Source organism: Anarhichas minor, unplaced genomic scaffold (assembly GCF_050575085.1).
Source record: "Anarhichas minor isolate MPS153535 unplaced genomic scaffold, ASM5057508v1 ptg000004l, whole genome shotgun sequence".
NCBI lineage: Eukaryota > Metazoa > Chordata > Actinopteri > Perciformes > Anarhichadidae > Anarhichas > Anarhichas minor.
The window spans coordinates 1743723-1756276 of record NW_027466450.1 but is presented as its reverse complement, the minus strand read 5'-3'; the positions used below and the strand labels follow the sequence as shown (position 1 = coordinate 1756276).

At 41.5% G+C, this 12554-nt stretch overlaps 1 protein-coding gene across 4 annotated transcripts in view; it reads right to left on the bottom strand.

The window, feature by feature from the left end:
• The window catches only part of LOC142964943 (PTB domain-containing engulfment adapter protein 1), a 69280-nt gene that overhangs the window by 26549 nt on the left and 30177 nt on the right, over positions 1–12554 (bottom strand). For 2 of the 4 annotated variants that reach the window (XM_076105545.1, XM_076105556.1), the window contains one exon: positions 484–564. In XM_076105545.1, the coding sequence (XP_075961660.1) occupies positions 484–511 (28 nt within the window). In that variant the 5' untranslated portion in view covers positions 512–564. Of the gene's footprint in view, positions 1–483; positions 565–12554 lie in introns of those variants that run through there. The other 2 variants (XM_076105564.1, XM_076105574.1) reach the window with 1 other exon arrangement.

The window sequence follows — 12554 nt, the reverse complement described above, 5'->3', positions numbered from 1 at the left end:
GAATCGTTGCATTAATTTGTCTTCGTCTCTGGACAGCATGAAACATGGTCAGTACTAGATTAAAAGTATTCATTGAAAGAACAATAGAAAGTTGCCGAGGACGTTTCTATCGTTCATGGGTTAAATGGCCAAGCTGACCTCTTTTGTTTCCTGTTCGTCGCGACCTGTACTTCGTCTACACTGTTGACTATCTGATTACAGCCATGCCTAGCATTTAGCACTGACCGAACTACACTGTTGACCTAATTTAAATTTCTTTCTTGCAACATTTCAAAATTTCTCTTAAAATATGCTTGACATTTTATTGTGTTGCTGCAACTAATAAAAAGGTCCCGTGACAGAGAGCGATCTGTGTTCGTCCAACACGACAGTGCTCCCGTCTCAGTCGTCTCAGGGAGTCTGTGCAGCCTCTGGCAAGGTTGTAGCTAAATCAGGCAATAGCAAGTTCCATAGGCTAAATAAGCATTAGTTAGTTCTGCTCACCTTTTTTCCTGTTGAAGGCGCGGTTCATAGTGGAAAATGTGCGTCTCCGAGGTCCCTCCGGAGTGTCTGCCTATAATCCACCTGGAAAAGCAGCAGGGAGAAGCGAGTTAAAAATGGCTTTGACCTCAAACTTCCTTTTAAAATGGCAGAATGTCTGAAAAAAAAAAAACATCGAGTCTGATGTTTCTTTCTGCAAAAAAAATCCCCACCCTCTGAGAGTGAAGCAATGTTGAGCTGTCAGAATGTGTTCCCGTTAACCTCCCGGGCCGTCTGCATTACAGTTGTTTACCACTGGGCCTCATCATACTCATCATCTCTGGCTGAGGCTGTCATTCTACTACAATAGTGTGGCTCAGTACAATGTAACATTGTTTATTATTTTCTAATCTAACAGAACCAGCGCATATCTTTCTGTCAAAATGCTGCAAGGTCACATATATCACCAATACACACACATCCAGCTACACACACAGTAACAAGGCAAAGAACCTGAAACTAAACCCATGAAGCCAAGTCATCACAAGAGATGTCAACGCTGACCTTTAGTGATTTCTAACTAGTCATCATCTCCAGATTTATGTCAGTAATAAAAATGATCTCACAAAAAACAACATTGCCTTACATCATTATTCTACTTGTAGCGATATAGTCTGGATAAAAAGAGAGTGTAGACTGTGTTCAAAGTCATTTTCTCTTCTGTCGCACTTTCACATTGAAATAAACAGAGCAGTGCTTTCACTTCCAGGTTGTGCTACGAAATGTGTGTGCAGGGTCTGACGTTATATCTGTGGTTATTAAAACAACTTGTTTCAGCTCCATTCTCCTCTCTGTTAGCATCATTGTTGGACAGTGAATTAACGTGTTAGGATTCGGATCATACTTGGCTCTTAGACTGTTTATTTTCTGTGCCTTCACTTCGGATGCGAGTGGGTACGTTTGCTCAAAAGATTTGTGCATTGTCTCGTGGTCTCTGAACATGTGAGACGTACTGGTTTTAAAACTGCCCGTGGGAAGAATGAAGATATAAGAGTCTGTCCATTCTTGTTTAAAGACTCATTTTTCTCTCTTCTCTTCTTGGACAACGCCATGTGAAATAACGTCTCCGACTGGTTTGTGTTTGTGTACAGGTCACTGGAGCTCGACGAGGGTCAGCCATCACCGCCAAGAGCATGCTCCCACACAAAGCGGCCATAACTGACCCTCAGCTTTTGAATTCCCCGGGCAGACGCGCCCGCTCTCTGTAGAGAGCAGATGGGCAAAAAGAGTCAAATATAGTGTCTAACTCTTCTAATCTGAACTGCTGCTTTACGATTCTGGAGGGGTTCCTCACAGGTCACCGGCTGGTGGCCGGCTGTTAGTTTAGGCAGTGCTTGATCTTGATATGCAGCAGACCACACATGTTAAACAGCAATATCGCACCCGAGCATGTACGCTTAATTGTGGGAAGCCAAAATTGTGATTGCAATTGATATTTGATTAATGCTGCAGCCCCTAGCAGCCCAGTTGTGCTTTAACAGAGACACTGGCACAGTACATTAACACTGCTGCTGCTTTACAGAAAAAAGGAAGCCGTTTCTGTTACAAATTCAAAATGCCCACCTCCCCATCTCTAGAATGTGACACTATGCTTTGACCGCTTTCAAGCCTTTACATCAATTCCCCACGGGAGTTCAGTCGTCCAGAGTGACTGCAAGGACACGCTGTCCAGGACGAGGAAGCCGTCAGCCTTCTCCACAATCCATACTCTCTACTCTTTTTCTGTGAACGAATATGCAAGGGCTGCCACGTTAACAGCCATCAATCTTTGCGAACAAATGAAGGTGCAGCTGGGCAATTAAGAAAATGAATTACATTTTTCCATATCTGGTATTTTCCATTTATCAAGGGAATCCTGAGCTCTTACTCATTTCTAGTGAAAGTGGAAAACAAATCCTGCTCATGCCTTGGAATGAAACGGCCAACATCTTGTAGCCACGACAGACTGCTACACTTTTTGAAAAGATACAAACATGAACATCCTGGATTTATTAGATCTAGTCGCATAAAAAGAAACAAAAAGTAGGAATATATGTAGAATATGCAGTCGGTCAATACTCCTGACTTTTGGTTTCACTATGGGACACAAACAGCGGCCTACTGGGTGAAAGTCCTGTGTTTGTATGTTCGTAAGCTAACACTTTTGAACCTTCCCTGCGTTGATCACGTTTACCAATAAATGATAATCAATGATCACCTAAAATCTATGGTCGCGTTGTCAACAGCCATTTAATTGGCTGATAACCTCAGAAGCGGGAGTCAGAGCTCATATCTGCTCAAGCATTACACATAGTGATGCGCACACCCGAAGCGATACAAAGGGGGTCCTACCGAACCAGATGGAACTAAATATACTTCTTTTATACCCGCACGTGGACTGTTGTGCCTCATTGCCTTCTACATGTTTAGGTTGAACACTTAATGTTATTGGGTTACATTGGAAAATTGAAATGTAACAAATGAGAGCACATTTTAGATGGTTGGTACTCCATCCTTCCTCTCATGCTGTCGGTGCTTCTCGCCATACATCTTGGCTTGTTGCATCACCTGCCACTGCAACAAACTCTGAGGGAGTTTATGCTGCATAGTGCCTTTTACGAAGCACGGATACACCAATTATGAGCGTGACATAAACGGTGGCATTTAGAAAATAAGCTGTTATATGAAATGCATTAGCAAACAATAGTCCTTGGGGCTGAGAAATAAGATAAAAACTGAAGAATGTGAAAACTAATCGATGGCTGTAACATGGGAGGTTAAAGGATCATTAGCTTTGGCTGAGTAGCAGTGAGGAGCCACTGCGAAATGACGGAGTCATGCTATTGAGTCAAATCTTGTCTTGCTGCTGGGGAGAGCTGGAGACAAACTTTGCATTAAACAGGCCCTGCCATGATAAGCAACTGTCTCCAAAAAAAAAAAAAAAGGAAAAGCTTAGCTGCAGACTGTACATAACTATATGTGGCGTATAATTGAGGGAAATGTAGTTTGCGGATACAAGTACAATGTATGTGGGTTCTCACAGTAAGGGGATATTTTACTGGAAACAGAGGCCCTGGAAAGGGCTCCAGAACAGTTAAACGGAACAAGCTTCAGGGTGGGGACGGGGACATTCCTCAGTCTAGCAAAAACAGAATATCTTTTCTGCTGAAAAAAAAGACAACTTGTGTTCCGTATTTACGGGTCGCACATGCTGCTGTTGACGTTTGCACGGGCAGATGAACCAGGACACCGCTATTGTTTACATTTCACCAGAGAAAGGGGAGGGTGGATTCTGCAGATCTACTCAGCAGTGTCTGGACTGCCAAATTATGACCTTGGCCTCAGCAGTTTAGAGAACCAGCACTTTTGGATTCAAGTGCACCGTCTTCAAAGCAAGATAGATATTATTTGCACTGAATTAGGAAAAATCGGACTTCCCTTTAATGGGTTTCTTGTATTTTATATAACTTTTTTTTTTATAAATCTAGCGAGAGAGAGTCATCAGTAGGAATCTTATGTGGGAGGAAGTATGGAGGGGATCTTGACTGCCTCCCCTCATATCCACCATGAATCATAAAAAACATATGTTTAAGCAAGTGCAGAGGTGTGGTACACCTGAGAATGTTGCTTTAAAAAAAAAAAGGCTATTCATAAAAAAGTGAAATAACTCCCACTGGAGCTGTGTTCCAGGACACGAGGCGTGTACGAAAGCTGGCAATCTCGCAGTAAATTAGTTGGCGACAAACAAAAGGACTGGAAACTGATCAGGCTTTCTATATCCGACCCCAATCCCGGTCCTGTGCATTGGCTTATAGACGTCGCTGAAAGTCGCCATTAAGAGCTTTAAGCCCTTAAAGCAAAATGCCGCTCTCACTTTGGCAACCGCTGCAGAAATGTCTGGCAGCGGACAGAGTCTGGCTAGCTTTCCGTTTGTTTGTGACACTCTGAGGTGTAATGCAACCCCTCTCCTGACACCTGACTGTGATGTCACTCATTTTGATTGGCAGCTGGCAGTGTTCGGCCTGCTTTAATAGCTTCCTGTCTGGTGAATCAACAGCACCCCCTTGGGAGAACTATCGACCCCAAGACACACACACACACACACACACACACACACACACACAGACTTAACACTGAGCTGCAAACTCCCTCAGTCTTCCTTCGATGTTTGCCAGCTGCAGTGGAAGCACCAGGTTAGGTCTGGTCAATTCTTCTCTTGAAGAGTGTGTGTGTACTCGCAGACACGGTGAGACACAATGTGCTCACAGTCTCCCAACAGTCCAGACAGAGTCCACACCTGACTGAGCATCCGTTTATGCGACATAATTCAGTTTGTTCCAACATTAACTAAATGAAATGGGCACACGAACCACAATGGAATGGTGATTAAAACCGCAGAATGCGGTTACAGAAGGTACCAGACATTCAGTCTGAACATCAGGAAAAAAAAGACACTTCAATCAGCGTTAGAATATAAATGTCAACATGTAACATTTAGGTCTACAAAACACACACTATGCAGTCCAAAATGTGTTTCTCAACTTTTTGCAGAAAGCGTAAGCAAACACTTTACATTCTTGTAATATCAGCCTCTAAACAGCAGAGCAAAAGCCATGTCCGTAGTCTAACCATTCACCTTCGGTGACTCAAACATTTGGAATTTATCTTCGGAGCGACTCTTTCTGGGAATGAGTGTGACCTACTTTGACCCCGTGGAGTCCTCCCTCTCTCTCTCAAGCCCCAAACAACAAATGGGAATGACTCCAAATGCAGAGGTTTGACAAAAGTTAATGTTTGAGTAGGTTTATTAAAAAAGAAAAAGACAGACAAAGTTAACATTCCCATTTATAAATGCCTCTCAGCCAGTCACTAATCTGACCCATATGCGCTAAAAAGGCAGCGAGCTCTTAACATGGACTAGAAGCAGAGCGTGCACCGAGGTCCCAACAGAATGCCTCAGAGAAAGCAAATCAACAAAGATCCTTTGTTTTCTTCCCCGGCTCTGGAATCTTGCTTGGCTAAGCGCGGCACATTAGACATCGCAACTCCAATCTGTTTATGAATTTAGTCCCAGAATTCCTCAGTTGAATCACCCGTGGTGTCTCGGAGTCTAATCTAAAAGCCAGAACTGTCCTCTCAAAGCCTGGTGCTTGAACTCCTTCAGATCAAATGCAGCGCCCTGACATACTTTATCACACCGCTAGAGAAGAAGAAGAAAAAGAAGACATTTCTATGGAGAGAAACATGCAAACAACAACAGAGCTGAGATAAAAAGCTACTTACTCGTCTTCAAACTGGGGAGGAATAGAGCGGAGGAAGTTCCAGCCGATCTTAATAGTTTTCAGCTGTGGGCCAGATGGTGGTACACTAAAGACTGCAGAGAACTGATGGGGTTTGCAAACTCAACAAGAAACTTTTGCCTAGACACATGATACTTGACATTCAAATCCCACTTCCTCCGCCCACAGTTCGTCCGAAAGGAATCGTTTTTGAGGGTTGCATGTGCAATGTAAAAAGAAAAAAAAAAGAGAGAGACCCCTTTCCACAGGAACTGTTCCACCTAGATGCACCGTGGCACAGCCGAGATGACCTATTAATGCCAACGTGCAAGAGGTTTGCAGTCTGACCCTTTTCGCCGAAGTATGTGACTCATCATCACACTATGTGTCCTGGCAGCAGCCTCAGGTCAACATCTTGGCATCAATCAAAACAGCGGTATGGCTCAAAACATTATGGAGTAAAAAAGTCACAACACCCCTCCCAACAGAAAGCCTTAAAAGCCCCCCTGTGGGATTATGTCAAAGTAATGATAACCTTTCCTCTTCCACCACACTCCAGAAACATTCAGCGCTCAAAAGTGTTTGTCCCGGCAGCTGAAATGGTGTTAAACCACTTTCAAATCTGACACTTGATGGTCCTTATTTTATCACATAAGAGATGACATGTCTGGGAAACCATCAGAGCGAAGACCAGAGGGCAAAAAAAGCACAATGTTTGAGCCGACAAACACACCTGAACGTTTATTTTCATCTCCACATCTAAAAGCTCCTTTCCTTGTTACCTTTGCCCGACAGCTGGATTCTCGGGATGTCATCAGATCAGGTGAGAATCGCTGGAAAACATATCATACAGAACTCGATCTCGTCAGGCTTCGAGTGACCAAAAAGATTCCAAATAACTTTCAATGAAAAACACACTGTGAAAAAGGTTTAAAGTTCCAGGGCAAAAACACACACAACTATGTCGTAGAAAAAAACATAAAAATCATAAAACATGTGTTAACCACATACTTTATCTAAAAAATAACATTGAAAGATTCAAAAGACTTTGAGACAGGGAACCGGAGCTGCAAAAATGCTGACTCATTTCTGGGTTTTAGGACTTATTCCTGCAGCACTCTACACAATCAGACTGCTTTTTGCAAACAGAGGAATCCCCCTCTGCTGGTGATCATTAGAAAGAATTCAAGTTCAAGGCACTTCCTCATTGGCTTCACAACCAAACTACTTAAGGAAGGGCAACTGACCACTTATGGAAGAGTCAAAAAGAATGCATGGGCCTTTTCAACAAAGACAGACACTACAGAAGAACAAATTTGTGATAACGGAGAAATCTCCATTCGGAAAGGATGAAAAGGAGGTTGCTAAACTATAATATACAGACGGCTTGCATGTCTTCATAAAAATGTTGGCGATGCACAGCTAGAGCGAAGAGGAATTTTAAATATTGGCCTTAAGCTGGTTCCACAACAATGGAGACATTCATCCTAATATAACGATCGTACCCTCGACCCAGATGAATTCATGACTGTATTAGCATTGATGTGAAAACATAAGTGCCGAGTGTGCTTTGCATTTTGCTCATGGACTTCAAAGAGCTGCTGTAGAACTCTGTGAATGTGGCATGTTGCACCTTCGGAGGAAGAAGTGGCTTCAGATAATCATTGTTTGGGAAAAGACAACAAAAAAAAGGTTACAAGCACTTGTAACTTTACAAAGGTTATTCAAATCAGTAGGACATTTCTTGTTCTTTAAATGGTTTCTGGTTCGAGATTTTGCTCGGTCAGGGCCTTGGGTGGTGGTGTGTTTTTGCTGGCCAGCAGACCTTTGGTTTCTGCCTGAGAGAGCATTTAAAACTGGGAGGGTCACAGGATTTGGGCTGTTCTCTTCACTTTATTTGTCGAGGGTTTTTCTTTTCACTGCCCTGTATCATGTCATGTTTGCGTCTTGTATTAATACAGCTGGTGTGGGATAAGGGAAGTGGGGCCCTTGATGCTACACAGCCATTGGTAAAACTGTGAAGGAATAAGGAAAAAGTGAGGGGAAAAATGCTGCATTATATATAGAGGAAGTGAAGACATTTAAGCTAGGATTGATATCCATAACACATTTTTTTCACTTATTTGTCTGGGTATATACGGTGTCTAAATGTGTGGTTGCCTATATCAGCAGCAAGGAAGCATGGCAGACACAACAACTCAAACGCATCTAGGTCAATAGCTGAAAACAATACCAAATGAGTCATCCTTTCAGACTTTGTTTAGTAACTAGGCTACGGATTCATACTTTTTTTTTTCTCTCCTTCATATTTCATGTTCAGCAGCAAAATGTACAAGGAGAAAAAAATCCAGTTTGACACTATAAAAAATAATTACACAGAAGATTTCAAGGACTTTCATGCCGCTACCAACTACTTCAGCACTAATGTTTACCGTCCTTATGGTTTACACATTTGCACGAATCCAGGGTCTAATTATTTGAGTCCTGGCTTGGATGGCGTGGGGGCGGGGGAGTGGGTGGAGAAGCAGGAATGTGCATCTCAATGAGAAGCATCTCAGAGGATTTTACATTGAGATTTGCAGACTCCGCATGATCTGTGTTCCATGAAACTAGTAAAGCAAAGCAGTAACGTTTGGTGCCAGCGATGTTTTCTGTTGACATTTCCTGCACCAGCCCTCTGACGAGTACAGTCAAGAGTGAGTGCAATCATTTCCGTCCGCTGCTACCGCTCGCTAGACATTAACTACATTAGCACAAGCAAAAAGTTGAGTTGAATTGACTTGCGTGAGACCTGCCCTTGATTTGAAGCCTTATAAGGTATGTACAAAATCAGTTTACATTTCTGGCTACACTGTAAAATAAAAAATTCAATGTCGTGATTTGCCAATAACATGCCATTAGCAGTTCTTCTTTTTCCTTTTTTTTTACTTTGCCATCTAGTTTTGCAACTAGACTTCAAGAGCACTGTCCCGTTCCATTCATCAATGTCAACACAGAAGAAGCAATGCGATAACGGGTAAAATCAGTTGGACGTCCCTCGATGTTGTGGGCTTTTGTTATAGATGGAGGAAGCTGGCTTCTTTATACCCGACATGGCTGCTCGCTCCTGTTTATAAGTAAAACATAATGTCACCTGGGGAGCAATCTATAGACTGAACTCTGAAGCTTTAGTGTACGTGTTCACATCTCAGTGTGTGTTCTCATTGTAAACTATGTATGATGCAGTTAGTTGTTGGAAGGCGAAGTGCATTGACATTCATTTAAAGAAAAGGAACATGTCACACTGAAATCAATTTCCCTTCAAACTGTCCAACAGGAATAACTCAATAGGTCATGAACTGACCTTTTTTTGCTGAATCTACACCAGGAGGCTAATTAAAAGAGACGAGCCTCGCAATATCGCAAGGTACAAGGCTACGGCTAATGTTCATCTTGTCACTGCGGAGCTACACACCGCTCAAAAGGTCGTGTGATGTCTGCTGTAATGCTGTACTGGGGGTTTGAATATAACTACTTCTTTTTTGTTGTTGTTGTTGTTTTAATTAAACTGTTTTTGTAATTCACCTTTTGTCTCTGTCCAGCAGGAATCTGGAGAAAACTAATTCCACTAATTCCAACAGTACTACATTTCTGAATTCTGATGTAAAACATGTTTCTCAAAGCTCTATTCTGTGCCACGGAGATGTGAAACCTGTTACAGATATCTGCTGAACAGTCATTTCAGGAAGATTAATGTCCACTATAAATAAAACCATTCGTTGGAGTGACTCAAAACTTTAACAGCTAATATTGCAACAGTCAAAAAAATCATAATTCTATTATGAAAAATAATGATTTTTTGGCATCTTTCATTTCAATGATATCGTTTTCCATTCCCGTAAACTCCACTCTCATTGACGTTGTTTCGAGCCACAGCAGCCAGCTGTTTCAAGCAAACAAGCTGCGATCATAGTCGACGAGTCCCTGTGAAATCAATTGGTTTATGGAGTGCAGTTTTGAAGCTTCAATTTTGTCATTTTGGCCGTCGTCATCTTGGTTTTGCAGCAGCCATAAGTGACACAAGAAGGTGGCGTTAAGTACAACTGACTTAGCGACTTGTCAATCACCAGCAAGCCAAGTCCCTGATGCATACCCTGCTCTAACATCTATTGTACTCTAATTGGAATATCTATTAAATGCACATCATGCCGTATTGAAGAAGACGATCGGGACCATGAACTCATTTTTGAACTACAATTTTTGCTGAGGTAATAAATCATACGAGATTCTTAGAGACCTCTATACAATCAGACAGAGTCGCAATCTGAAGGCCATTAAAAATAACTCAAGTTTAAGACACTCCCATCATGGCTTCACCTTTCAGACATGGAAGTGGTTGCCTGGCTCTGATAAACACTGTACACTTCCTGCTCAGCACCAACCAGCACGGAGAAAAACAAGTTAGTGACTATAGCTGTTGAGCATAGTGGTGCATTTAGCAGTTAAAGTGCCACATTACCCTCAGGCAGTGGTAGAGACAAGATCAGAGCCGAAAAACAACCCAAACAAAAGCTTTAACTGTCAAATGAATTACATTTACATCATTCAGTGTTTTTACTAAGAATCTTGGCATTCAGCAGACATTTTTCTGCCATTTTCAGAAGAACAAAGTCTCAATAGAATCAGACAAAATTAACATAGCGCAATCCCTGTTGTGTTGTTATTATAACAAGCACTAATACTTACAGTTCTTAATGGTAAATCAGGGCTCTCAATGGCTTTGTTGTTCCAAGTATATTGGTCTCAGTATAGTGGGTTCTCTACTCTAACAAGGTCCCATGCTTTTATAAAGCACTGCACGATTCAGGTTTTGTCACCAGCATCGAATGCCAACGATGACATAACTAACTCATTGTTAAAAGTCAGTTATGTAGTATAAAACCCTTAAGGATAATCTGTAATATTATAAAGGCCAGCTGGAACCGAAAGAGAACTGAAATTGACTATCTGTCTATATTACATTAAATTGGACAAGTTATGATTAATAACGTCTGAGTTACAAATTCTGACCTTTTCTCGAGGTGCCTCTTTTAAGCCCATTAGCTCTTTTAAATCGTGTAAATTCAGAGGTGCTTAATCCCTCCAGGTTCTTTCAAAATCAGACCAGTAGTGACTTAGACTTTTAGAAGCAATATTAGATGGATGGACAGCCAAAGTCAAGCTCCCAATTTTGTACGTGTACATTTACCAGACATAGACCCTGTTTACACCTGGCACTAACATGCGTATTGAGTGGTCGGCTCACAAGTGGACAGCTCCATTTACAAGTGTAAATGAGCACGAACCACTTGCCCAGATTGCCGGGGGTGCTTTTAGACCACTCGTCTTCTTTAGTGTAAATGCTAATGCCTCTTGATGCGTCCCTGACAAGGACGTACCTGGGAAATACATCATCAAAACCGGAGCTCTCGTTTTTTCCCCTCCTTTTTCTCATCTCCAGTAACTCAAATTAAATAAGCTGGCGTTGACCACGACGTCTGAAAATGCAGAGAGAGATATTTTTTACGAGTGTGTTGTTTTGATTTCGCCCTCTTCTTCTTCTTTAAATTGCCAGCACTGGAAGTGCATTGTAGCCTCCTGCTGGTTAAACACAACAATGCATTTGGTCATTGCAAACAGAAAGAAGAAATTCCCTCCAGTCGTTGCTCGGATATCGCGTTCACGAGAAAGGACCAAACACGCGGAGGGAAAACATAATGCCTAAAAAAAATGTTAATATGCTTCTTGAGGATACAAGTTATGAAGGGAGGAAAGTGTTGAGCACAATTGTATTGAAACCCAGTTGGCAGTGGTTCAGCTATTCAATCCACACAGAGAGTTCACACAAGTAAAGGACATTTGCCGTCTTAAGAAACACATTTCACACAAAGTGTCAGGCCCCAGCTGGCCATCGGGACCCGGCAAACTGATTGGACCGGAGTGCCAGGCCAGTGTTTAGAATGCTAAATGAAATGTGTCTATCATAGTGAAAACGACATGAGGTAGCGTCAGTCACTCACAACTGTGGACCGCCTGAATAAATATAAATAAATATATAAATAAATATATAAATAAATATATAAATAAATATATAAATAAATATATAAATAAATATATAAATAAATATATAAATAAATATATAAATAAATATATAAATAAATATATAAAAAATAAAGACCGAATAAATAAAAACTCCATTAGCCAAGCAAACATCCCCAGTAGCGAGAATTTCTGCATGTATTATTTAACTCTAGAGAATGATCTATCATTTCAGTAGATTCTTTTCTTTGTCATACTGTGTTTATCAGAATAAACCCCAAGGGCCTGTGTTGAAGTCCAGACAGTGAAATGACCACTAACATGTACCGTCGCTCCGAGGTGCAATCTGAACTCCTGACATATTTCAGTTCTTCTCGATAGTTGGTCGTTAAAAAATGAAAATACACACCTACATGTTAAGAGTGAAGTTTTGTCTTGCTCCGAATCACAATTAAAAGGCTAAAAGGGCTACATGGTGCTTCACTGATGAAAATAAATGTCCCCAAAGAATCCAGAGTATCTGCCACCGAAAACCCAATTAAGATAAGCACCTAAGCCGAGAAGGGGGAAAAAAAATATTGAGGAAAAGAGGAAGTAACCCTGAAAAAAGCTTCAAAAAGAGAAATCCCATTACAATCACTGCAATAAAGACCTTTTCAGTGGTGTGGTGTCCCGGCCTAATAAGTGGAGTCTTCACTGTAATGCCGAAGCTTAATCTAA